Source organism: Kryptolebias marmoratus, linkage group LG9 (genome assembly GCF_001649575.2).
Source record: "Kryptolebias marmoratus isolate JLee-2015 linkage group LG9, ASM164957v2, whole genome shotgun sequence".
In the NCBI taxonomy this organism is placed as follows: domain Eukaryota; kingdom Metazoa; phylum Chordata; class Actinopteri; order Cyprinodontiformes; family Rivulidae; genus Kryptolebias; species Kryptolebias marmoratus.
The window spans coordinates 23,938,805-23,963,750 of record NC_051438.1 but is presented as its reverse complement, the minus strand read 5'-3'; the positions used below and the strand labels follow the sequence as shown (position 1 = coordinate 23,963,750).

The 24,946-nt window shown below is 41.1% G+C and overlaps 5 protein-coding genes and 1 non-coding gene across 9 annotated transcripts; 5 read left to right on the top strand and 1 right to left on the bottom strand.

Annotated features, from left to right (window-relative positions):
- The first annotated feature begins 673 nt into the window (after positions 1-673).
- On the top strand, positions 674-8,765 carry mcm7 (minichromosome maintenance complex component 7). Of its 3 annotated transcripts, none has more exons than XM_017408037.3 (15): positions 674-704; positions 2,629-2,708; positions 3,826-3,990; positions 4,070-4,194; positions 4,275-4,455; positions 4,542-4,679; positions 4,775-4,924; positions 5,067-5,181; positions 5,303-5,434; positions 5,603-5,686; positions 5,943-6,154; positions 6,254-6,519; positions 6,661-6,829; positions 7,771-7,880; positions 8,208-8,765. In XM_017408037.3, exons 1-15 carry the CDS (start codon positions 674-676, stop codon positions 8,431-8,433), a joined length of 2,184 nt encoding a protein of 727 aa, XP_017263526.1. In that variant the 3' UTR covers positions 8,434-8,765. The 3 variants fall into 3 exon arrangements, with proteins under 3 accessions (XP_017263526.1, XP_024860025.1, XP_037833513.1); XM_025004257.2 differs by lacking the exon at positions 674-704 and adding an exon at positions 1,755-2,101 and having other exon boundaries at positions 8,208-8,433; XM_037977585.1 differs by lacking the exon at positions 674-704 and adding an exon at positions 2,485-2,536 and having other exon boundaries at positions 8,208-8,433.
- An 871-nt stretch (positions 8,766-9,636) lies between these two features.
- and3 (actinodin3) lies at positions 9,637-11,764 on the top strand. 2 transcript variants are annotated; one of them, XM_017408142.3, is made up of 5 exons: positions 9,637-9,725; positions 10,045-10,106; positions 10,196-10,240; positions 10,320-10,474; positions 10,772-11,764. In XM_017408142.3, the coding sequence occupies exons 2-5, from the start codon at positions 10,052-10,054 to the stop codon at positions 11,564-11,566; spliced, it is 1,050 nt and encodes a 349-aa protein (XP_017263631.1). In that variant the 5' UTR covers positions 9,637-9,725; positions 10,045-10,051; the 3' UTR covers positions 11,567-11,764. The 2 variants fall into 2 exon arrangements, with proteins under 2 accessions (XP_017263631.1, XP_017263632.1); XM_017408143.3 differs by having other exon boundaries at positions 9,644-9,725; positions 10,323-10,474.
- A 448-nt stretch (positions 11,765-12,212) lies between these two features.
- cops6 (COP9 signalosome subunit 6) lies at positions 12,213-16,918 on the bottom strand. Its single transcript, XM_017408127.3, has 10 exons — positions 16,776-16,918; positions 15,592-15,717; positions 15,267-15,398; positions 14,687-14,775; positions 14,138-14,200; positions 14,017-14,064; positions 13,812-13,926; positions 13,585-13,677; positions 13,346-13,446; positions 12,213-12,703 (listed from the first exon to the last, which is right to left on the bottom strand). The coding sequence occupies exons 1-10, from the start codon at positions 16,891-16,893 to the stop codon at positions 12,563-12,565; spliced, it is 1,026 nt and encodes a 341-aa protein (XP_017263616.2). The 5' UTR covers positions 16,894-16,918; the 3' UTR covers positions 12,213-12,562.
- Positions 16,919-16,953: 35 nt separating this feature from the next.
- On the top strand, positions 16,954-20,072 carry LOC108231216 (F-box/LRR-repeat protein 12). Its single transcript, XM_017408134.3, has 3 exons — positions 16,954-17,304; positions 17,439-17,514; positions 17,885-20,072. Exons 1-3 carry the CDS (start codon positions 17,204-17,206, stop codon positions 18,923-18,925), a joined length of 1,218 nt encoding a protein of 405 aa, XP_017263623.1. The 5' UTR covers positions 16,954-17,203; the 3' UTR covers positions 18,926-20,072.
- Positions 20,073-20,472: 400 nt separating this feature from the next.
- On the top strand, positions 20,473-24,195 carry aurkb (aurora kinase B). Its single transcript, XM_017408131.3, has 9 exons — positions 20,473-20,589; positions 21,440-21,478; positions 21,745-21,826; positions 21,927-21,972; positions 22,062-22,250; positions 22,460-22,598; positions 22,704-22,852; positions 22,952-23,126; positions 23,457-24,195. Exons 1-9 carry the CDS (start codon positions 20,584-20,586, stop codon positions 23,628-23,630), a joined length of 999 nt encoding a protein of 332 aa, XP_017263620.1. The 5' UTR covers positions 20,473-20,583; the 3' UTR covers positions 23,631-24,195.
- Positions 24,196-24,770: 575 nt separating this feature from the next.
- Positions 24,771-24,852, top strand: trnal-aag. The gene has a single exon. It is a non-coding gene; the product is annotated as a tRNA-Leu (tRNA).
- Positions 24,853-24,946: the final 94 nt, after the last annotated feature.

Sequence of the window (24,946 nt, the reverse complement as noted above, 5' to 3'; positions counted from 1 at the left end):
GTTTCTGAATGTTGTTTGTTGTTAATTGCTTTTGTTTTTGTAAACAAAATCTAGTTAATGTATTAGAAACAAAAACAATATTTCGTCACAGTTGTTCTGAAAGTCTAATAAAACTGCAAAGTGAATGTAACTTGCTTTGTTATAATTCCAAAAATATAACAACTTAATATTAAAAAGTCTAATTCTGTGAATTTACACCTGATTTGCAAGTGTTTTAGTGACAGTGTGTACATGTGTGACACTTATTCTGTTAGTACCTTAAGTGTGTTATGTTCATATAAACATAAAAAACATAAAAAGGGACGTTTCTGCTAATATCCACTCCGTTTAATATGATTCCGTTGTGCACAAAATCACGTTATCACATTTCGCGCCATTCCTGACATGCCTGGCGGAAGTTTTAGTAGTCACGTGACGCGCAGCCTCCCACAGTCTTCGCGCCACAACGAGGTCCCGCCTCTTGCTCCCGAAAGCCGCGATCTGATTGGCTGCCGGGGGTGTCAGAGTGGCGCCAGTTCTTTACACTCCGAACTTCTGGCTGCATGTGAATGAATTCAAGTCTCCGGCGTTAAAATTAGAACACAAAACCGTACATTTTGACCGAACTTTGGATCGTGGACGACTAAATATTTCGGAGTCGAGTTGTTACACCTGAAAACCAGCGTCTGCGGCCATGTCTCGTAAGGATTATTTGGCAGAGAAAGGTAAAGAAATTGACTATGTCATAACAGCATGGCAGCAACAGGTTGGCCAAAATGACTAAACGTGTTAACAAATGCGATAACTTTAAGATAGGTGCAAAGAAAATGTGTCTAATAAAGTGCACGAAGTGAAAAGTGGAATTAATTTATTTGGTTTTGAAATAAGTTGGCCAAGTTTCTTCCTTTGAGGTCTATTAGAAACATATTCCTGGAAACGGCGCATCGTGTTGTTTAATAAAGACGGACATTTTGGATTGTTGATTGTTGTTAATGTAAAGTTTTAACAGATTTTGGTCGGTGTCCAGTCCAGCTTTGTCCCTGAGCTGCACGGTGACCCGGATGGATCCTTAAACAAAGGAGCAGGCGCCACTGTGCAAGCACATGTCCAACAATAACCCCTGGATGTGTGCTCTTTTCTTAATTAAGATGGCTTATATTTGTTTTAGGTTGATAATTTATCGAAATTATGTTGTGTGCTAGTTTTAAACCACGGGAGAAAGTTGGCATCCCGTGTTTCTATTTAGAATGTGTAAAGAAGCTGTACAATGGGCGCTTTAAAAAGTAACTTTTCGAATCCTCTTTTACAAGAAACTAAACATCTTTGAGTATTTTTATTTTTTTTATTATTATTTATTACAATACCCACTATTTACATTTATTCGGTCTGTTTAGACGTCCCCAATTTAGGTAACATATTTCAGCAAACGTTCAGTTTTCCGATAGTGAGTGCTCCAATTTTATCGGCTGTCAGTGAACGCACCATGTTGCATTTAAGGCCGCGTGTGATGCTTTTGATTTTAAACTACGGAGTCTTGTTTTCCGGTACAATCGGCTGGCTTTGAGCCTTGATTATAAAGCTTTTTTCTAAAGCCAGCAAGTTTATACTTTCTTTGTACGATTAGCATTACTATTATCGTGGCTAGCACCCGAAACGTTCTTTGTTCATCGGCCCCAACGGGAATATTTGGTTCAGACGGCGTTTTAAGCAATTCACTTTACAAGTGTTCAAATCTCCGACGTCAGTGAACGCACCAACTAACCGCCTAACGTTAGAAGTTTCACTAACGGTCAGAAACCACTCGTGTTAAACATTAAGTCGGCGTCTTTTTGCTGCTCAGTGGTTGCATTTAAAACACTGGTTAGCGTAGGATTTGGTGTCTGTATGGAACACAACTCTCGAGCTAATCCAAGCTAATGTTTAAAAATAAAAAAGGAAGAAAAAAAGATGGCTGGCTGCCGTTTGAAAACAACAACTGGGACTGTTTCTCGTGGCGGAGGAAATCGCGGAGGGATATCTTGAGTGACGGGGCACAAAAGCCATGTGCTGCTTTGTTTACAATAACATCCTCGAACATGGAAATAATCCAGCAGCGCAGCGAATTTTCTCCTACGGCATCAAAGTAAGAGCAGTATTTTAGATCCGATTCGAAGGCGAGTTTCGTCCCTCGCAACGAGTAAATAAATATTGTTAGTAGTTGTGGCTCTTTCGGGAAGTGTGTGTGTGTGGGGGGGTATATTTACAGAACTGAGCGCGCCTGTTGTTGTATTTACGTTCGTACCCTAGAGCGATAGACTGCGTAGTACTTATTTCACTCCGAAACTGTAAAGGGAGGCACAAATAGGCGGCATTTGCTCCATGTTTACACACCAGTGGCAGTTTTAGGTCGTACTGTAGCAATAGTGACTCATCGAGATTACAGGATGCCGTGTTACTCAACAAAGAGGGGGGGTCGTCGCAGGACAACAAATTAGCTCCCAGTGTGTAGGCCCTCTGCTGCGACTAATAAGCCCGGAAAGTCGCTTTATTTATTTATTTTTCTATTTTAACAAATCGGGTAAATCCACCAAACAAATGTTAGTGAATGCGGCCTTTTTGTGTCTTGTTAAAATAGAGCCCTGATGGTTTTTTTTTGTGTTTGTTTTGCAGAAAAGTGCAAAAGGTTCCTGCAGGAGTTTTACACGGAGGATGACAATGGGAAGAAGGTGTTCAAATACGGAGTACAACTTGTAAGTAGCGTGAAATAAAAAAAATAAATAAAAGTGGTTCTGCTCGATAATGTTTGCAATTTTGCTGTATTTCTGCATTTTTTCTCAAAAGTAATTTATGAGTTGTTTTTTTTTTGTTGTTGTTGTTTTTTTCCCAAAATGTTATCCGTTTTGACAAGTAGTCATATGCGCATGCTCAATGGAGCTTATGAAGCAGGTGCTCCCCCATTTTATAAAACGGGCGCAAATTCAAGTTTTTTATTTATTTAGTATTATCACTCCCAGCAATATGACAAAAGCAGGTAGTGTTTGATTCTTATTTTACTTGTTTAGTTAAAAATTTTAAAAATGCTATTAAAAATAATTACCCCCCCCCCCACGCACACACACACCCCTCCCAGTTATGAGTTGGTTCAGTCCAACTTAGCTAATCAGAAAGTGAAAATGAGAAAAGAGCAGTGATTTCTTTTTTCTTGTTTTTTTTTTGTCTATGAATCCGAATAAAGCAAGAACATGAAGCAATATATCACTGTTTAGGAACGCAAGTCTTATTGTTTTTGGGTTAAATAAATGAAAGTCAAAGCTAAAATTTGACAACATAGTCTAAAAGTAAAGGTTTAGTAAACAATTTCATATTGACGTAAATTCAAACATTTTGCTGTTTGTTTAATAAATAATAATGATTTAACTTAATGGAATTTGAACCTCAATCTCCCACATATAAGTGCATTGTATTTTCCATTACACCAGCCACTCATACCCTGTTAATAAGACTAATCCCCTAAAGTTTGTGATGTAGAAACCATTGAGATATCAATTGTTACATCTCTGACTTTGTTCCTGCAGTTTATTATATAATCAGTTGCCTGTGCATGTATTTTATTTATTTGTGTACATTTTCTCTGGTGAACTCTTCAAACCTTTATTTTTTGCGTTTAGATTTTAGCACTAAAACTGGAAGCAAAATTTTCATCTTATTTGGGCTCCATCAGGAAATAAATTGGTGTATTTCTCTTTGTGTGTTCACAAATATATGGGCTAAGCCTGAGGGGCTCTGGTAGTGTTGGTGGTGGGATCTGTTCACAAAGGGTGTAATTGATTTTGGAGGTTTTGCCTAATTCCCGGTTTGTGTGTGCAGGTTGCTGTGGCCCACCGGGAGCAGGTGCCCCTCTTTGTCGAGCTGGATGATGTGGCTGAGGAAGACCCTGAGCTGGTCGAGAGCGTCTGTGAAAATGCTAAACGCTATGTTGGCCTCTTCGCTGACGCCGTCCACGAGCTGCTGCCAGAATACAAAGAAAGAGATGTATGAAGAGTTTATTTTGTAGATATGTTTATGGTTGAATAATGGCTGCTTCTGGCTAATAAATGTTTTTTGCATTCAGATTGTGGCCAAAGATTCTTTGGACGTTTACATCGAGCACAGGCTGATGATGGAACAAAGAGGCCGTGATCCTGCTGATACCAGAGACGCCCGGAACCAGTACCCTCCTGAGCTCATGAGGAGATTGTACGTAGAGCCAGATTGGATTTATTTATCTTTTTGTTTATGTATACATGTCTGTCTCATGAACTGTCTTGTTTTCACAGTGAGCTCTACTTTAAAGCTCCCAGCACCTCAAAGCCCAAAGTGGTTCGTGACATTCGGGCTGAAAGCATCGGTCATCTGGTCACAGTTCGAGGCATCGTGACCCGTGCCACTGAGGTCAAACCCATGATGGCTGTGGCTACATACACATGTGACCAGTGTGGTGCTGAGACCTACCAACCAGTAAGATTTAGCTTGCTAATAAAAACACTTAACATTTTGTTGAGATTACTACATTATTCTTATCATCCCTGCTTTGCGTCCGTCAGATCCAGTCCACCTCCTTCATGCCTCTCATCATGTGTCCCAGCCAAGAGTGTGTCACCAACAAGTCTGGAGGCCGGCTCTACCTGCAGACCAGAGGCTCCAAATTTGTCAAATTCCAGGAGCTGCGTATTCAGGAACATGTAAGTAACTACAGGCCGTTAGATCTGTGGTTTTTAATGCCTGTTGTTGTGGAAAGTGTTCATTTGTTCATGAGCTCTTGTCTGATTTTCCACAGAGTGACCAGGTGCCTGTTGGTAACATTCCAAGGAGCATGACTGTATACGCACGTGGGGAAAACACACGCCTTGCCCAGCCTGGAGACCATGTAGCCATCACAGGAATCTTCCTCCCTCTGCTGCGCTCAGGCTACAGCCAGGCTGTTCAGGTATCTTTCATTTTAGCAGCCATGGCTTTATTTTTTATTGAGAGAAATGTAACCATGTTAGTGGTGCACGGATCAGTAAATTGTAGCTGTCTGTAAACTGCCCCACAAGGTATTAAAATAATTTTAATGTGCTTGTTTTTAGGGCCTTTTGTCAGAAACCTACCTAGAGGCTCATAGCATCACGCTGATGAACAAAACAGAAGACGATGAGCTCGGTAACGAGGAGCTGACTGATGAAGAGCTGCGGAGCATCACAGGTTGGGATCTGTTGTGAATTTAAGTGTAATATAAGTTTTTTTTTTTTTTTAACTAACAGGGATGCCAGTTCTACTTTAGACACTCTTTCAGCAGCTGAAGCAACTTTTCTTTCTGTTCCAGAGGAAGGGTTTTATGAGAAGCTAGCCGGCTCGATTGCCCCAGAGATCTATGGGCACGAGGACGTGAAGAAGGCCCTGCTCCTGCTGCTGGTCGGAGGAGTGGAGCAGGCTCCCAAAGGCATGAAAATCAGAGGTGAGCAGAGATGGTTCCTGGAAATCAAGATTTTTATTTATTAAAGTTCTTATTTACCTCGATGGTTTCAACCTACTTGGAAGTTTTTATCAATTTTGTGCTCAGCAGAAACTTTGGTATCCAGATGTTGTTGTTTGCATCATTCTGTTTTCCCCCCTTCCTATTAAGGTAATATAAATATCTGCTTGATGGGAGACCCAGGAGTTGCCAAGTCCCAGCTGCTGTCTTACATCGACCGTCTTGCTCCTCGAAGTAAGTCCTGAATCCAGTTGAATATTTTATTTAGTAAGCTATTTTTTTCCATTGAAGCTAACTCTGTGAAATATTAACTATCTGAGAGGTTGGCTTCTTTCTTGTTTGTGCCAACTTGGGACTTTAAATAAGGAAGAACATTCTCAATAATAACTGAATTTTGTCTTAATTCAGTATCTAAATTGAGTCTTTTGGTTTTAGTAAAGCTTGTATTCAGATTTAAATACTTGGGTATGACTCTAATTGTTGTTTTCAGGTCAGTATACAACAGGTCGGGGGTCGTCTGGGGTCGGTTTGACCGCAGCTGTGATGCGTGACCCTCTGACCGGTGAGATGACTCTGGAAGGAGGCGCCTTGGTGCTGGCTGACCTGGGCGTCTGCTGTATTGATGAGTTTGATAAAATGGCAGATGCTGACCGAACAGCCATCCACGAGGTGATGGAGCAGCAAACCATCTCCATCGCTAAGGTATTTACTGCGACTTGATCTGTGGAATCAATCTGAAACAGTTCTTCCAAACGGATTAAACAGCATCACCTATGCGGTTGATCGTTTTCTTCTCTCCAGGCCGGCATCATGACCTCCCTCAACGCTCGTTGTTCCATTCTAGCCGCAGCCAACCCAGCCTACGGCCGCTACAACCCCCGGAAGAGCATCGAGCAGAACATTCAGCTGCCAGCTGCTCTCCTCTCCCGTTTCGATCTGCTCTGGCTCATCCAGGACAAACCAGATGCTGACGCTGACCTGCGCCTCGCTCAGCACATCACCTATGTCCATCAGCATTCCCATCAGCCGCCCACCCATTTCACCCCCATCGACATGAAACTCATGAGGTGATCAGATTTTCTTGGCATTTACTTATATACGTTTACATTTTTAGTTATAAATAAGAAGAAAAACCTATTTTTTGTAAATGAAACTAAAGGTGTGGTCAGTTTACTCCATTACAGCCTGACATGCATTTATCTCCTCAGGCGTTACGTAGCTCTGTGTAAAAAGCGTCAGCCCGTTGTCCCAGAGTCCCTGGCTGATTACATCACTGCTGCTTATGTTGAGATGAGGAAAGAGGCTCGAGTCAGCAAAGACACCACCTTCACCTCGGCCCGTACCCTCCTCTCCATCCTCCGCCTGTCCACTGCCCTGGTGAGTACTACACCTGTACTGAGAACTTCTGTAAGTTTACCACAATATGTAGAATTTGATCTTCATTAAATCTACTTCACCTTCAGTGTGATGACATCTAATGGTGTAAAGATCTGATTTTGAAGCGAACATTTAATTGCACATATTGTGAAGTCTCCGAGGAACTTTGTTTTGATGATCAGCCTGGTGTGTGATAAAGTGCTTACAGTGCAGGTAGTGATGATAACCTGGTCTACTGCAGTGTGAGCACTTCTTTCACACGCTGGACAAACTCTTCAGTCTGATGGAACCAAAGATAAATAGTCAGAGTTTTTATTAATATCTGTAATAAATGATTAAATGTATTCAGACACTCAGGATATCACATTCTCTGCCTCTGGTTGTCAAAAGTGCTGTTTGTGCAGGTAGCAGTCATCCACCTACTGCAAAACCAGCACTTCAGGTAAACAGGTAGGCAGTGTGCTGCACACGGATGTCCACAAGGGGGCAGAACACTGCCAGGACCACGGCTGTGTTGGAAAAGAAGGGTTGCATTCTGTGTTTGTCTTAATGTACATCTCAAAAAAATAAAAGTGAGGATTTTTTTTAAATGCATTTTTCTGGTCCCGGCCAGCTTTGCAGGGTGGGCAGTCAGCCTGTGTGCATTAGGACCAGCTGTGCAAACCCATGCAAAACTGACCGTGGCCAGAGCTGTCACCACTATCTTCTGTAGGTGCACTTCAGATTACTGATCATGTTTATGCTGTTTCAATGGAGAGACTGGCTGGTTTTGGGAGGCGGAGACTTGAGCAATTGCCGACCATCCCAGAGGGCATTGCACTTGTCTCGGTCTGACAGTGCCGGCACAGCGCAGCCTACGTCGACCTGAGTCCAGTAAGATACTCGTGTTTCCGTACATCTGCAGTCTGAACACTATTTGTGCTTTCCATGCGTGTCTTCAGGCTCGACTTCGCATGATGGACGCAGTGGAGAAGGAAGACATCAACGAGGCCATGAGACTCATGGAGATGTCAAAGGATTCTCTGCAAGCTGACAAGTCCAGCACCACCAGGTCAGTGTTGGCGCTCGGTGACATTTACTCAGCTCATGACACCAGAGATTTATAGGTTTGTTGAATTTTAGTCGCTGCTGGTTCTGGAGGAAGCTGTAAAACCTTTGATGGCGTCCTGTTTAAATGGCACCATGTTCTCTGAAACGTGCATCTAGTCAATGCTTTAAACTTTGTTTTTCCCTCAACACAAGAAACCTTCTTCTTTTTAATCTGGGAAAAAGGATTCTTTGGTGAAACCGTTTGGCAGGCAGCTGGTGGAGATTTATGTTGCGTTGATTTGGAGTTGGCAGTCTACTCGTTCTGAATCCGAACCCCTTCTTTTTTCAGAACGCAGCGTCCAGCTGACGTCATCTTCTCTCTGGTGCGTGAGCTGGCCACAGAGGGCTCGACGGGCCGCGGTGGAGCCGGCGGGGTGGTGCGTATGGCTGAAGCTGAGCAGCGATGCGTCTCTCGTGGCTTCACGCCCGCTCAGTTCCAGGAAGCGCTGGAGGAGTACGAGGAGCTGAACGTGTGGCAGGTCAACCAGGCCCGCAGCCGTATCACCTTCGTCTGAACGTCTTCATGCCTTCACGCAGCGCTTCCTTTCAGCCACATGTGGGTTTCTGCACCCAGCGTTCTGTAACACAAGTCGGGCGGAACGTGGACTTCCTTTAATGCCTGAATGTTATGAAAGCATTTCTTCTCCTGGAGAAGATTCCTGTTAACTATTAAATTGCTTGTAAATATGTATGTCAGAACATGCTATAGTGTAGTATTATCTGCAATCTATTGCTTAAAGCCTCCAGTTAATGTTGAGTAATTCTGTACATTTTATTATAATTGTATTACAAGTCGATGTTGAGCTTTGTATTGCCTCAGAGTTATAATAAATGGTTCAGTACTAAGCTCCTCTGGCTCCTGTGTCCACATGAAAAGGTATGAAGTTTCCTACAATCATCATGTCTCAACACCTGGTTCAGACGTGCAGCGACCCGGTTTCTGTGTTCAGTACCGCCTGCCCACAAATACAACATGAAGGGCTGCAATTATCCCCAGTCTCATCTTATTTAAAAACAGAAAAAACAACTTGTCTTATCGCAACAATGTCATCCTAAAGTCTTTGACTACTGACCAAAATTTTGTATTTTAGGAACTTTAAAAATTGTAATGATTCAGTATAATAAGCTGAGAGGTTTAACAGTAAAATGTTCTGTTAGCTGAAGGTTCCAGCTTGTTTTGAGGTCCTTTCAGAGTTGAGGTTTAAAGTAGAAAACGTTTGTACTAAAAGCTGCAGGAGTCCTAATTTTCCAACAATTTTCTTTTCGCTGCTCGGAGAAATTTTAGGAGATTTTTCTACAGTGGGGAACAAATGCAGCAAGTTTCTTTGTTTGGCATGATGGACTCCCGAACGAATGCTGTCATTTTAAGTATATTCATTTTAACAGTGAACATGTTGAGACAAAATAAGATTGACAGCTGTTCTCAGGGAAAAATGACCATGTTTCAAAGCCTTTAAAGACCCTACGAAGCGTTTATAAAGCTGCTGCTTATTTTGCTGAGATATTCGTCAGGCAGCAGCGTCTCCAGGATGCTGGTCTCCCAGCAGGTGATGATTTCCTCCCAGAACCTAATTGGGAGTTTCCATTTGAAGTCTTTTCTTTATGGCCCGGGTCCAGGGGCTTTTTGTTCCTAATTGGTGCTGAGGGCCCCACTTTAAACAATATTTAAAGGGAGGAGGAGACCATTTTTTTTCTCAAACCTGGTGAGATTCTATTGGCCGGGAGGTGATGTTACAGGATGACTGACAGGAGGATCGTATTTATCCGTCAGTCCTGTTGGTCCGGTGAAGACAGCCTCCTGAGCCAGGTAAGAGACACATCTTTTCATCTGCTAAGAAAAGCCTCAGTTTTGATATGGTGTACAGTTTAAACCAGAATTGTGTCATAAAGCTACATTTTACAGTAGTTTTTTGGAGTTGTGCTGTATAAATTCTTTTCCCTACAAATCTGATTTAGCATTTTTTACTTGGACAATATATTGCATAAAATGATCATTCTGAGACTCTTTTTGGGTGCGTTTTTCTTTTTGTGTGTGTTAAAACAGTTAAACCATCTTTTCTCATTAAACTATGACGTTCACATTTCTCCAAATGTTTTGAAGCTGAAAGTTATTTTCTGGATTCCAGCTTCAAGATGATTTCATCATTATGTTTGCTGGGGACACTTTGCTGTCTCGTGCTTCTCCCAGGTCAGTTTTTTTTTCCTTTTTCTTTATTTCATAAATGTGGCAAGTTGTTAAAAATACAGCTGCAGTAAATATATTTTTTATTCTTCAAGGCCTCCTGGATGCCAAATCCTTGCTGAATGCCATCAAGCAGGAAGGTGAGTACAAATCTTAACTCCCTTTTATCAACTCAAACCCCTTTTTTTGTTTCTTTAAGCAGCTTCATGTTTTTTCCAGCAGAGATGGTCCCTGTGAGCATCAACTCAGAGAAAGCCAACAACTTCCTGTCCCACTCCAGACCGAAGCGGAACGCCGACCCCAGGTGGTACCGAGCGAACCCAGACTTTCAGGCATACTACAGATACTACAGCAGCATCGGACACACTGAGGGGGTGAGACACCGACTTATATGTTAAACTCAGACTTTTCTTCACACCAAAGTGTGTTTAGATTGTCTGACTGTTTATTTCAAGTGATTGGGGTTTTTACTGTCAGATTAGAATGAGTGTTTTAAGCCTGAAGAATAAAAATGTTTTTAAAAAGCTTTTGGTTGATTAGTTTTATCTGCATGTAAGCAAAACTTCATGTTGGTGCTGAAATGTTTCTGTAGGGCTCAAGTTTAAGAAGGACGCTCCTCTTGAAAGTAAAACTCTGACATGCAGAGCGTGTTTCCGTCTCCTCTCTCTCAGCTCTATGAGATCGACAGGCTGAGGATGCTCTACCAGCAGATGCGGTACCTTGAGCAGGCCTACGGTCCGAACGCCTCCTACTTCCAGAGCAAACTAGGCGTGCCAATGATCATGTGTGATCCGACCACAGACAAAAGGTGCAAAGTCGCTCCTCCTCCTCCACCTCCAATGAAAGGGGTCCACAAGGGCATGGATCCTCCAGCAACCCCTCCTCCTCTTCCTCCTGCTCCAGCCATTTCCCAGGCGGATGTGCTCTTCCTGTGTAACAGCAAGGACCCTCTCTGCAAGCCGCACATCGTCTACCTGCCCACCGGCGCCGTGCCTGTGCTCTGTGATCCTCGCTACCACCCCCACTGCACCCCTCAGAAAGCCCCCCCGCCGCCGCCTCCTGTTTTTAAACATCCTCCACCAAAGAAATCGGGCCCACCTCCTCCAGTCCTGGTCATGAAGTCCGCCCCGGCTCCCGTCCGCTCCTTCAAGGGCATGGAGTACGACTGCGACCCCTACTGGGACCCCGACTGCCTGATCGACCACCCGCCCAGACCTGTCAAGGGAAAGGTTGTGGTCCCACCACCACCACCTCCTCCTCTGGAGGAGGACGAGGAGGAAGAGGAGGAACCCGTGGAGGAGCCAGCACCTCCTGCATTCAAAGGGAAGAAACTGAGCATGTACCCTCAGTCTTACTACTACCCTCACGTCTACGACCCCAGGGATGAGCTGTACGATCCGGTCCGCTTCCAGTACCCCCAGCCAAGCGACGCTGCTGCTGACGAGCCGGCAGAGGGGAGCAAATGACTACGAAGAGTCTGAGGAAAAGTGTGTGTTTGAACCAAAGAAACGTTGACCCAGGCTTCATAAAGTCACTGCAATGAAAGCAATGTGTACAAGTGCATTGATGAGTTGCTGTGAATGAAATACGTCATTATGTAAAAAAAAAAATGTCAGTCAACACACGATTTGTTGATTTATGAGACAATAAAATGAGTGAAATCAGTTTTTATCAGTTAATGAGTTGAATTTGATTTGTATACTTTAACAAAAGAAAGTTGTGTTCCTCTCAGCGCCACATGGCAAGTTTCAAAATAAGACTCACAACATGCCAGCAGCTCACAGGCTGGAGGTCATTACGTCTGCTCCTGCTGTACGTTTAACACCTAAATAAACGCTGACTGTTGTTATACATCCTCGACTTTGGAGCTTTTCTGCCACATATGCACGTCTGCCTGAGACCTCCACAGGCAGTCAAACAGCAGGAGCACAACTTCAAAATAAAAAAAGATGACTTAACAACAAACAGCTCCTGACAGTAAACCTGCAGCTCCATAAGCAAAACTTTCATGAGCTCATTTAAAAGTGCAGCTCGGACATTTTTCTGTTGTGTATAATTACTACCACGTGTGCCGCCTTCTAACCATTTCTGTGCACGAAGAAGACACAAAGCTCCATGAAAAAAACAGATCATTTATTACACACAGAAACATGAAACAATAAAACAAACTGGGTAAAATAAGATAACGTCCATTTACAGTGATCTCACTGCTGTGCATACCCAGACGGTTCGTACGGATCAATTACTGATTTATCTCATGAAGTGCATTTAAATACACTCGTGGCTGAAAATGGTAAATTGGTGTTGAAAAGCTGCGGTTACCTTAAAAGTTTCTTTTAGCTGATCAAAATGCGACCGAACCCCCCCAAAAAAGAAAAGGACAGGAAAACAAAAAAAAATAAACAAAAATAAAGGAAACTGCAGTTTGTGTGTTTGCCTCTCTGCTTCAGCTTCCGGTCGGCTCAAAAGAAAAGTCCTCTCATCCTGCGGCCGATGCCCTGCCTGTCGTACAGGACGTTGAACTTGTTGATGAACTGGTTCATACTGTTACAAGTCTTGGTGATGGTGCCTAGGTACGCCATGAGGCCGACGTCATTACATTGCTGAGAGGAAACAAGAAGAACCGCTGTAGAGTTTCACGACAAACAACGTGTTGATTTTACAGGGTTATGAATAAATAACTCCCAAACCAGAAGGTTCATGTGTGAAAACGAGGACCAAGCAGGAAACAAAAGTTTAAGCATTCATCTCTGAGCTTCCTGCTGTTTTTAAATCAACCACCACCGAATGTTTGTTTGCCTTTATGTGCTTGTACACATCCAAACATGTTTTAAGAGCTAACAGACTGTGCTAAATCTTAAAAAAAGAGAAAACATTTAAAATAAAATAAAATAAACACACTGACGAGTCTCAGTTTGCCACTTTTCTTCATTACAGTTCCCATTATGCAGAACAGTAATTAAAGCAAAACGTGCATCAGGAACTTTTATCTAGTTAGAGAATTATTTCTAAATTTTATGTAAACAATTGAAGTATTTTTCTAATAGACATTTGTATGATCCATGCATTTCTCCATACCCGCATTACAATTTATTCAATATTTGGTTATTTTTAAACTACAAACACTTCTTTTGTTTTTATAAAAACAAAACCAATTTCTGCCATTTTAAGGAAAACATTGACTTGTGTTATAAACATATAACACAAGTTATATGTTATTTTTTAAATAAAAAAGAAAAACTTACATCATAGAAGTCAGTTTTGAACTTTATGGTGCTGAGGACGGGCAGTCTGTGGCACAGGGCGTTGGCTTCACGCAGGATCTCATGATTAAACGGCACCTCTCCTGTCACACAAACACCAGAGGAAAACAGGATAATGTTTTTCAAACACTGCTGAAGAGAAACTTGTAATTACAGAGGAGAAACATTTGAGAACAGCTGCTTTTCTGATTTATTTTCACATTCTTTGGAGTCGGTCTCACCTGTTTCTACGGCTTTGACGTATTCTAGGATGATCTTCACTCGGCTGTGGAGCATCTTTATCGCACTGTGCTGAGCTATAAGGTGTTCAGCCACTAACAGAAGAAAGGAGACAAAAATCACTGTTAAAACGAATGAATGAGAACGTGAACCTGTCAGCCTGTCAGCAGAGGATTCAGCCTCACTTCAGAGACCCAGACAGGAAACGGGTCCCGTCGAGTTTTCTCACCGGTCGAGTTTTCTCCGGTGCCGGTGGCTGTCATTCGAGCTACGTGGTCGACGCCAATCCTCTCTGCTTCCTCTGTGGCTAAAGTGTACGTCAGCTCAGCAAACAGCATGGTAGCCTGAACACCAAACAGCCAGGTCAATTTTAAACAATGAATTATGGGAGAAAACACAGGCTAGTTTACAGTCGAGCTGGAAGTAAACTCTACCTCGCCACTGATGATGTCAATCACAGATTCATAAACGCTAACAGGAAGCTGGAGGAGAGAAGGACACGGTTTAGAGAGGCAGGTTTCAAACCCATCGGTGGTGAAATGCATATGAACTCACGTCGGTGTGTTTGGTCATTGGGTTGAGCTTCAGGAAGAGGGGGCTCTCGATGATCTCACACACCTGGCAGGGAAAAGAGGAAAGAAAGTGAACAAATATGAAACAGAATCATTTATAAAAAACAAAACCTGTTCTGAGTTATTCCTCTGCCGAATAAGGATCCAAAAGATTTTAAGATGGCATTTGAAATTAGCTTTTTTTTTTTTTACGTTTGTATAATTGTATGAATGCAGAGTCAGCATTCAGTTTTCCTGTTTTTTAATTTTCTGTACGTTTTTTGCAATCTAACTACTTCAACATACTTTATGTGATATTAGCCATTCATAGATCAACTCTTTTAGCTCATTCAGGAGATGGGTGCTACAAATTTGGGTTTGGTCATTTTTATACTTAACTTTATTTACAAATATTCCCCATATACTCCTCATAGAAATACACTGAGATCTCTACAAAAACATTGTTCCCTTTGAAACCTGCTTTGAAACTCAAGATTACTGGTTTTAGCGGAGCCCTGCCTTCCTGCACTGAGCAGGTTTCATGTTTACATGCCTGCTTGTGGATGTGGATATCTGACTGGTCTGGGGGTCCGCCTGTGGTGTACCAGCCCAAAAACTCCATGTCTTTGAAGACCTGTTTAACTGAGGAAACAACAGGATGTTTAACAGAAACACTTCTGAACATGATTTTAGCTGGTAAATATAAACAAATATTACTAATGACTTGATCCACTACAGTCTTCGCTTGTTTTAGACACATCCCTTCACCTAGAACCGGTCTTCTTAACGATGCATCTGTACTCTTTAATGGCTAAATATAAGGGGTTGACTTAAAAGAATAAAACAAGTCAATGCAAAAATAAGAACCAAATGAACCACAGTATTGTGTAAAATTCTTCAGCAGCCCTTCATTTCGTCATAGTTTTATAATTTGACCTAAAAAAGCCATGATTTTCAGACACTATTGACAGTTTTTAGACTTGACTTCCACTTGTCCAGCTCACATTTTAAGGGACAGACTGCATATAGTTCTGAGATAAGTTTGAGTTTTTTGTTAACACCTTGTAAATACTGCGTTACGTCTAACGAGCTGTGTAATACTTGGTTTTGATTCTTTAAAAAAAAATGCTTACATTGTTCCTCCTTGGTGTAGTAGTACTCCTTGTCAATGTGCACTTTGTCATCTATGGTGTGAGACATGAGTTCAAAGGAGTTCATCACCTCGATGTTTCTGCCCTCCTGTTTCCCGATCAGAGCTCCGATCACTGTGCAGAGAAAACACAGCTTTCAACTCACCCATTACTATAATTATGCTGCATCCAGAGGACCATTATTCTTTGGTTTTCTAATGATGTCAGCAAACGCAAAATGGGCACAAAACTTGTCAAATGTGTTATTTTTAGAAAGACAGATGATCTTTTCACTGTGTAAGCTTGGTTTTTGTGTTGGTCTACATACCCTGCATTGGTCTCCCCTCCTGGGAGCGGATGCGTATCCAGTGGTCAGATATGTTGAGGATAACCAGAGGGTGTAAGGCCACAGAAACGCTCCCAGTGACCCCCGAGGCCATGACACTGGGGCTCGCTGCAGACACAAGGAGACACACAAGATGAGCTTTAAATGGAGGACAGCAGCTTATTTTATGCTGTTAGGCTGAAAGTCCAAACTACTGACTCCAAACTCGACAAAAAAAAAGAAAGTAATCTGCCAAAGCAGAGCTTCGGCTGAGTAAAAAACTTTAGAAAACCCTTGAAAAGCCTGAATAACTATTGATTAATACCACTTACAAAAAACTTTGATTGTTTAGTAATGACCTGTTTTTCTTTTCTTTTTTGTGCAAAGTGTTGTACATATATGCATGAGGTGATGTAATGCAATAAAATACAACAAGGAGACAACTGTGTGGACAACAGCTTCACTAAAAAAAGAAAAATGCTGTAAAATGAACCATGAATGATTAATAACAGGAGGTACATAGTGCTGCTCCTGAGAGGTCTGACTGCAGTTATAAATAAATGACCTGCAGTCCTTCCACACTGTGAGTGGATCCGTTGGTTTAGAGATGTAGTTCTATAAAGATTTTACATCCAAATAATGACGGATGTTTCTGCTCATATTATGGACAGCACAAATAGGAGGACGTTTTGAGCCAATTTTAGTTCATTGTGCAAAAACTACACAGCCGAATTATATAAAATGTTGTAAAGAAGGTAAGACTGGGGAAATAAAGGTAAAGTAATTGACTTTTGGTATGAGTAGAGATTATTTTCTTCAAAATGGAGTAAAATAGCATAGACATTCGCTGTGAACAACGTTCAGCGTGTGCCATTCTGGTTTGCTGTTTGTTCCTTAATACAGTAGTGATTCGTAACCACCAACTGGAGTGAATAAATGTAAATTTGTTGACCTAAAGTCCAGTAACAAAGCAGAAAAGAGGCGACTCTAACCCTCCAGAGGGAATCTATATTAACTGACTGGTTTCACAGAGCTGTGGACGTTAACCCGCTTATGTCAGCAACCTTTAATGCCACAAAGTCTTCATTCACGACCACTTATAACCAAATTAAACAACACAACAAGATATTAACAATAATCCACGCCGATGTCAGACTTAAATGATGGGATAAGAGATAAATACTTGCCTGCCCCATCCACTTCCATCCCTCCACCATTGCTGGTCGCCATCTTGTCCGGTGTTAGGCAACAGCGCCCCCTGGAGTCACAGAATGTCGCGATCACATAAACCGGCGCAACACCCATACACCGCGCGGGCGTCGGGGGCAATTCAGCGAACGAACGCTAGGCGGCGATATCACTTTTCGTGGTGTTTCAAAATAAGCAGCAGACCACGGCTGTTGTCATAAATTTGCTAATGTTCTCGAAAGAAAGACGGCATCGACAGAGACCCACTATTATCTGGAAAAAAGGAGAATTTTAACTGAGCTTTCGTACCGAGTCTGGGTCCTACAGTCAACGAGCAGCTGTTTCCTGGGGGTCGCTGATTTGGACGCAACTTGTGTGCGTCCGAATATTTGTCCGTGTTGAAGATTTTCAGAGTTTTGTTTACAAAATGGACGAATTTAAAGCCTATAATCTAGACTTCTTCCCCGAGAACATTTTAATAGATGTGTTATCGTACTTGAGCGTAAAAGAGCTTGTCAGAGCTGGAAGGTAAGTTTATTTTTGTCTTTCTTTCATTTTTAGTATTTCAACAGTTCTGTTTCTTGTTAAACAAAACTCAGGTCCAGGGGATTTCTTTTGTTGTGACTAAACCCAGATGAGTGAAGTTTTGCTTTTGTTTCTAGAGTGTGTAAAAGATGGAAACGCCTTGTTAAAGACCAAAGACTATGGAGGACTGTGGATTTGACCTCATGGAAAGGGGTAAGAATGTTGCTTTACCACTTTTCCTTTGTCTTTTTCATTGAACAATATTTATTCGTTTTTAAATTACCACAATAAAACAATCAATGCCATCTATAAAGTGACATGAAAGCTGTTTTATTATTAAAGTATATGTTTCAGTATTTCTTGTGTTAATAGCCTACATTTGTGAGAGTTCAGGTGGTTGGAATTTATTAAATACCTCTTCAGAAGTATATGCAAATAAACACAGTTTAAAGAAAAAGCTACAAATAAACTTTAAGACTATTTTCATTGCTTATTTGTTGTGTGCCTGTGCAGTTATTGAAATTGTTTTTTTCTTTGTTTCTCTCAACCCACACACATAAATGGACTGTCCACTGTGTGTTAGGTGACATCCCGCATCCTTTGGGTCCTTCTGCGCCAGTACCTAGGTTGCGGATTAAGGAGCCTTCGCTTGCGTGGTTTGCTGCTCTCTGCTAGAGGTGGCACCTTTCTCTCTGAGCCTTGGCTCAAAGCTTTGTCCACAAAATGTCCACGCCTTAGTAAGCTCTATCTTCTCCATTCAGATCTGAGAAGCTTACCAAGCTGCCAGATCTTGCCTCCGTCTTTGAGGGTGCTGGAGCTGTGTAGTTGTGAGCTGCCTCGGGAGTTTTTCAGGCAAAGCCTGCCCACTTCACCTGCTCATCCTCATGATCAAGGAGAAGCCACATCTAGTGCTTCACATCAAGGAAAGGCTAAAAAAGGCAAAGGAGTTGGCTCTTCTGCAGGAATTAGTATTGAGAAATTGGTTCTTAACAACGTGCCCTCTTTTACAGACCAGCACCTTCAGAGTCTAACATCATGGCAAAGTTTGAGTCGACTGGAGTTACGTGACACCTTTCGTGTAACAGCAAACGGGCTTCGAAGCTGTGCAGCTAAGGATGACCTCTCAGGTGTGGAAGGGCTTTCCAGACTAAAATTTCTTGAAATAGGCATTACAGGACGACAAGGCTACCAGTTACAGATGGCCTCCCTTGGGTTGGGAGCAGGGTGGATTGGACTTGAGGAGCTAAGTCTTGGTGGTAAGGAGGTGGGGCCAGGCTTGCTCTGTGCCAGCCGTCTGAAGGACCTGAAACATCTGTGTCTTTGGGCCTGCACGCTCAGCGAGTTGCAGATTGTGCGGAGCTGCAGGATGCTCCGTGGACTTCGCCGGCTGGAGTTTTTGGACGTGATCTTCCAGCCACGACAGAGTCCACCCGTGGAAGAAGGGCAGGGAGGTGGTGATGAACAGGAGGACAAAGAGGAAGGTGCAGATGCAGATGTTAATGATGAAAACAGGACACAGGAGGGGAATGACCCTTTCCAAAGTCTGCAGCGATCACTGGCTGTCCTGCTGCCATCCTGCTCTCTGGTTTTCACCAACTGCACTGTTCAAATCAATCCAGACTGAATGTGAGCATAAATTCCCTTTCTATGGCAGATGTGGCTCAAAAGTAAGAAGTATTGTTTGATTGTGAAGTCACTAGTTTAAACTTTAGCTTCCTAAATCCATATACTGAAATGTCTTGAGGAAGAAAGTGAACCAAACATCAGTCCAGAGGCATTCATCGAATCGACTGTAATTCATCAGTGTGTGTAAATGGTAAAGGTCTGTGAATGTGTTTAAAAAAAGGAAGTGAACTTATAGGAAGTTATGGGTTTTATTGTAATACTCTTTTAGTCACAAATAAGACTAGAAAGGTTGTTTTTTTTACAAACAAAGCCCATTTTATATTTCACACTAATATTTGTGGGTTTGCATATTATAGAAATAATTAAATAAAGAAGCTTTATTGTGTCATATAAACAGGTCTCAACAGTTTATGTGGCAATGCAGGCTACTGTAACCTCATATACAGTGATTTACCATTTTTATACATTAATACTAAAAGTTAAATAAATTTAGAAATTATCAAATCTACTTTGGGAAAAACACATCATGTCTCGTTGAGAATATAATCTTTTTTTTCTTGACTATTTAAGAAGATGTAGGACATTTCTTTAATTTCTGAATATAGGAATACCATGTTTTCAAGTTTTGGGCCATTAAGTAAAATAGTGGCATAAAAAAATTTGTTTTTTTCCCCCCATAGATTATGTCAACTAGTAGACTGTTTTTAGTCACATAAAGATATTGAAAAACAATACATTTTTTCTTTTTTATGAAATCTCCTTTAACTCAGTCACGTAATAAATCATAAAGCAGAACAGTTGAATGCTTCAGCATTTACAGATACGCAGGTGTTGGTGTCAAACTGTAAGAAACGGTCCACCTGTTTCCTGTTGCTTAACTGCTAACAATGTATACATTCAGAAGGCATAGATTTTACCCACATGTGACAAACGCATCACACAAAATATGATCTACCCCCATCCTACATGCCTCCATCTTTGCTGATATGAAAACATGAAGAGGGAAATGGACAGTACTAATGTCTACGTGTTGTCTTAACAAGACAAATCATAAAAAAATCTGTTATTTATCTAAATTGATTTGGATTTAATGATTAATGTTGTAAAGGAGAAGTTGTTTTCAATAAACGTGTCTTGAGAACTGATTCCCAATTTGTCAGATGTCCTTGAAATATGTTTGTAGACTGTGTAGTTTTATAATTCTATAATAATCATAATAATAAGTGTCTCCAATGTTGAATTTCACTTTTCAAACTCATCTCCATCATGTTATGTCTGTTTTCCTTTAGTGCTAGAAAACACCATTGTTAAGCAAGTCGAGGTTAGAAACACAGATAATTATAATCATTAAACAGACTTTAATAAATTATCATAGCCGTGACTTGTTTGTTTTCGAAAAAAATCATTCAAATCGACATGACATAATATTACTCCGACCAAGGGGCGGGCTTAATACTTGTGCTGACCAATCACATTCAGGAAACAATCTAACCAATGGGTGCGTTTCTTGTTCGGGCTTCTGACCAATCCCGTTCGCGCAAACTGTCATTTTTTGAAAAACGTTGGCGGCCTGGGAAATTTTAAAAGAAGAAGGGTGCAAAGAAGGCGACAGGGCTTTTCACGCCGGGTACTTTAAGCGTGTTTTGCGTAGCTGAGATGCAGGTAATGTCATATTTTCTAACTTAATTATTCACGGTTAACTTCTAAAATCAACGATAAAACATTTATAAGCGCGAAATGTGTTGTTGACGTTGATGCTAATAGACGGTGAGCTAACGTTTAGCGAACGTTTAGCGAACGTTAGCTCTTATTTCGCAGCCTCATTTAAAAAAAAAACATGTAATATTAGGTTAAAGCGAAAAGACAAACTGGTGTAATGTGTGTTTGACATAAACGCGTATAAATAATAATAAGACGTCAAATCGAGGTCGTAATCAGTGGGTTTTGCTTCAGAATCAGTGATAAAAGCTGAACTCATTGTTTCTCCATTGGAGCGGTTTTAAGCTTCGTGTATTTGATGCACCTCCCAGAAAACTCTCACATCCTTTCATTTTGCCTAAGTTGTTTTTTAATGCTGTTTAATGACTCTGTTCATGCATCAGATTATATGAAACAAATGGCAAAGGAGTAAAACAAATAACATTAGAGCTGAATTACTACATTGAAGTCTTCACAAAAGACCACCTGTCCAGCAAATCCAGAGCTAATAGAGTATTTATCCACTGTTTTGTAAAGTAAATATAAAAACAGTAAGTTGTACTAGCCAATAGTACATAAGTCAATAATCAAACAAGGAGGGTAATTTGAGTTAAAATGACACAAATCAAAATTACAGATATAAATCCTGAAAATGTACTTATTTTAATTTCCTTTACATGCTGTATATAAAGTGGGTATTGTCGGTGACAGCTAATGTAATTTGGATCTAAACATTAGCCTGATGAGTTAAAAACAAGTTACTTCTCCTGTATTTGATTTCATTTGAGCCTTTTTTTCATTGTTTATTTTACAGAATAAGGAAAATTATGAGCCCAGAGGTCTCCAAAGACCGGTAAGTACTAAGACATTAAAATTAACTTAAGTTAACACAGCACAGGGTTTGTGGGTTGCTTATTATCATTTCATATATTGATATTACATACAATAACAATAAAGATTTTGATTAAACAGAAAATGGCACAAAAATAGTCAACATTTGCATGCTACAGCTGGATCATTTTGAGTAGAAGTGGTGTGAAATTATTTGAAATTAAGTATATTAAAGTTTACTGTAAATATTTACTTGCTGCATTTTAACTTCTTCCCTCTGAATATTAGTTTGCAACCCCGAGCATGATTTCAGGACCACAGCGTGTTCTGGTGAAGCCACGAGCAGAGACGAGCAAAAATGTTGTCACAGGTACCACCTCTTTCCTCCCATACAGATCTAAGAGTTATAAATGGATATCTGTGTGTTAGTGTTTGGAATCTGTCTGTTAAGGTTGTACTGTGACTTTTAGGTCCTGGGAGAGAATGTGTCGTTTCATCTTCTTGTTCTCCACCCAAGTAAGTGCACTCAAACACTGCCAGCCATGCTTAAATTGTTAGTTTTTTTTGTTTAATAAACCTAAACTATCTTTTTATTTTGATGTCAGGAAAATTTCCATTGAAGACTTTGACATTGGTCGGCCACTCGGAAAGGGGAAGTTTGGCAACGTCTACCTTGCGAAGGTGAAGAAGCTGCAAGCCATCGTAGCGCTGAAGGTGTTGTTTAAGTCACAAATGGAGAAGGAAAGCGTGGAGCATCAACTCAGGAGGGAGATCGAGATTCAAGCCCACCTCAAGTTAGTGTTTTTATTAATCACCATTTCCCAAAAAGTTGTCTTGAATTATAGAATGGAAATGGGGACTCAAAAACAGAACCAATGAATTTTAAACATAATTGTCTAATTTAAGTCTAAACTTAATAAAACTCTTCAATTTGGATTTTTTTTTTTCACTTACATGTTTGACAGTTTTCCATTTATTTTATTTTTATTTTTTCTGATTTCAGGCATCCAAATATCCTGCGCTTCTACAATTATTTCCATGACCGCAAGAGGGTTTTCTTGGTGCTGGAGTACGCCCCACGTGGAGAAATGTACAAAGAGCTACAAAAGCACGGACGATTTGATGATCAGCGAACTGCAACGGTACGAGCCGGACCAAATGGGTTAATTGTTGGTGACTGAAAGCCAAAGAGTCTGTGTGAGAAACACCGAACTTCAATGTTAACATCTATCATTTTACATTCCCAGTACATGGAGGAGATATCCGACGCTCTCATCTATTGTCATGAGAGAAAAGTCATTCATCGTGACATCAAGCCAGAGAATCTTCTTCTCGGCTTTGGTGGAGAGCTAAAAATCGCTGACTTTGGTTGGTCTGTTCACGCACCCTCTCTAAGGTGAGAAGCCAACATGTCAAGGCACCACTCTTCTTTTGTTACCAACAGGTTACAAATTTTGTTTTCTGCTCGCTCTGCTCACCTGGTAATCTCTTCCAGACGTCGTACTATGTGCGGGACTCTGGATTACCTTCCTCCAGAGATGATCGAGGGGCACACTCACAGTGAGAAGGTGGACTTGTGGTGCATCGGCATCCTCTGCTACGAATGTTTAGTTGGCAACCCACCGTTTGAAACGGCTAGTCATACAGAAACGTACAAAAGGATTATGAAGGTTGGTGTTTGTGACTTTCAGTTAATTCTAATAATTATTTTAAAAAAAGAAGAAAAACAGAACAGCTGCCGAAATCCACCATATTGTGTGTGAATTGAACAAAATCAGACAAAAGTACAATGATTTCTGACCCCGATTTGATGCAGTTTTAGTCCACCTGGCAGACGAGTACACATAAGAAAATTTAAAGAAATATCTAAACAAGATTTTGAAACCATGCATTCCTTGTATCACGTTTGGATGAACAGAGTTCCTTGAAATCTTCTCGTCTTTCATTTAAGCTGTTAAAGTCCGTGTTCTGATGATTAAATTTCATATCGCTGTTCTCAGGTGGATCTAAAATTCCCGACAGTCGTCTCTGAAGGTGCGCGGGATCTGATCTCAAAGCTGCTTCGCCACAACCCCAACGATCGTCTCCCTCTTCAGAGCGTCATCGAGCATCCATGGGTGCGAGCCAACTCTCACAGACTGCTTCCTCCAACCTGTCCCTCCAAGAAGTCCTGAGCCATCTTCCAGCATTTTCTCTCTGAGAGATCTTTTATCTGTCCTCCACCAAAAAAATAAGACTTTGGGCCAGCATGAAGTGGTATCACTGCCAAAGGATTGAAGCACCCATTCATCTGGCTCGTGTTAAATTGGGTTTACATCAGTTGGTTCCAGTTCACTGTTCTTATAGATTAGAAGCATTTTTTTTCCTTTTTAAATGTGTGAAGAGAGTCTCTTCTTTTCCTCCATAATATATGATTACCGAAACACAAACTCAAGATTATTTCATTTAACTTGTTGGTTTTTTTAAAGTTGCACCAACTAATGTCTCCATTTATACTCTTTTATCGTGTAACGTGTGCTGTCCTTTGCTTTGATTTTTGTGCAGATGTCCTAAAAGTTATCATCTTTTTGTCCGATTCAAAGAACACTTTAAGACGTGTTTTTCATCAAAGCTACTGTTAGGAAGCAAGTTTGTTCTTCGTGAAGATGAGTGTGTAACTTGGGTTTGAATGCATGTAATAGCTACTTTCTTTCCTCCACTTTTATTTTCTATGACTTTTTAATAAAAGGTTTATTGTAATGGTGTAGGTTTAAATTGAAATTTATAATATAAAGTTTTAGCAATGACCTCCGTACTGAATCCAAATAAAAAGAAGCTCTCCAGTTAATGAGGTGGTAGACTCTCAAGCCAATTAGGCTCACAACAGAGGCTCGTTAGGGTCTTTGGTTCACAAACAAGACGATTTGCTCTTATAAATGAAGGTGTTGATTAGAGTAAAAATGATTATCAGGCTTGATTCTCCATCAAAGGTAGAAAGTTAGTTTCTCTTGTTTGATGTAAATGGCTTCCTTCGCCCACCTCTCAAACAAACTGACTTCTCTGTCTATTTAGTCCTCAAGAGAGAGGCCCTTATCCTCGAGGTGAAGGTCCACAGCTGAGTCTTGTCCTGTGTTGAGGATGTTTAAGTTCTCCAGTATGGATGTGTGACCTGCAGACATCACACCGTTCAGTGTAGTTAGGTGTTTTGGATCCTCAGAATGGACCAGCCTCTGTCTGAGAGTCCTGTCAGGATTATGCACCATAATCATATCCTCAGAGAAAATCCTCCTCATGTAGATTTTACCAATAAGGATTTCGGCATCGTATGTCGACACGGTAGCGTGGCCGAGCGGTCTAAGGCGCTGGATTAAGGCTCCAGTCTCTTCGGGGGCGTGGGTTCGAATCCCACCGCTGCCACATATTTTTTTTTAATGTCTTCACAAGCTAGCACACAGGCAGGTATGTTGCTGATATTTCCCATCCATGCTTGTTTTCTGTATCAAGTTTTAGT

What these genes read in the sequence shown, in the direction of transcription:
- mcm7 (XM_017408037.3), top strand. Translation starts at nt 674, where the DNA reads ATGTCTCGTAAGGATTATTTGGCAGAGAAAG. An exon ending in CAAAGGCATGAAAATCAGAG is followed by an intron (nt 5,435 to 5,602) that starts GTGAGCAGAGAT and finishes CTTCCTATTAAG; the next exon opens with GTAATATAAATATCTGCTTG. An exon ending in TCCGCCTGTCCACTGCCCTG is followed by an intron (nt 6,830 to 7,770) that starts GTGAGTACTACA and finishes GCGTGTCTTCAG; the next exon opens with GCTCGACTTCGCATGATGGA.
- and3 (XM_017408142.3), top strand. Translation starts at nt 10,052, where the DNA reads ATGATTTCATCATTATGTTTGCTGGGGACACTTTGCTGTCTCGTGCTT. An exon ending in CTGTCTCGTGCTTCTCCCAG is followed by an intron (nt 10,107 to 10,195) that starts GTCAGTTTTTTT and finishes TTATTCTTCAAG; the next exon opens with GCCTCCTGGATGCCAAATCC. An exon ending in GCATCGGACACACTGAGGGG is followed by an intron (nt 10,475 to 10,771) that starts GTGAGACACCGA and finishes CCTCTCTCTCAG; the next exon opens with CTCTATGAGATCGACAGGCT.
- cops6 (XM_017408127.3), bottom strand. Translation starts at nt 16,893, where the DNA reads ATGGGTGTTGCGCCGGTTTATGTGATCGCGACATTCTGTGACTCCAGG. An exon ending in TTGACATCATCAGTGGCGAG is followed by an intron (nt 13,927 to 14,016) that starts GTAGAGTTTACT and finishes TTTGGTGTTCAG; the next exon opens with GCTACCATGCTGTTTGCTGA. An exon ending in CGTCAAAGCCGTAGAAACAG is followed by an intron (nt 13,447 to 13,584) that starts GTGAGACCGACT and finishes TTTGTGTGACAG; the next exon opens with GAGAGGTGCCGTTTAATCAT.
- LOC108231216 (XM_017408134.3), top strand. Translation starts at nt 17,204, where the DNA reads ATGGACGAATTTAAAGCCTATAATCTAGACTTCTTCCCCGAGAACATT. An exon ending in GAGCTTGTCAGAGCTGGAAG is followed by an intron (nt 17,305 to 17,438) that starts GTAAGTTTATTT and finishes TTTTGTTTCTAG; the next exon opens with AGTGTGTAAAAGATGGAAAC. An exon ending in ATTTGACCTCATGGAAAGGG is followed by an intron (nt 17,515 to 17,884) that starts GTAAGAATGTTG and finishes ACTGTGTGTTAG; the next exon opens with GTGACATCCCGCATCCTTTG.
- aurkb (XM_017408131.3), top strand. An exon ending in TCTTCTTGTTCTCCACCCAA is followed by an intron (nt 21,973 to 22,061) that starts GTAAGTGCACTC and finishes TTTTGATGTCAG; the next exon opens with GAAAATTTCCATTGAAGACT. An exon ending in GTTCACGCACCCTCTCTAAG is followed by an intron (nt 22,853 to 22,951) that starts GTGAGAAGCCAA and finishes AATCTCTTCCAG; the next exon opens with ACGTCGTACTATGTGCGGGA.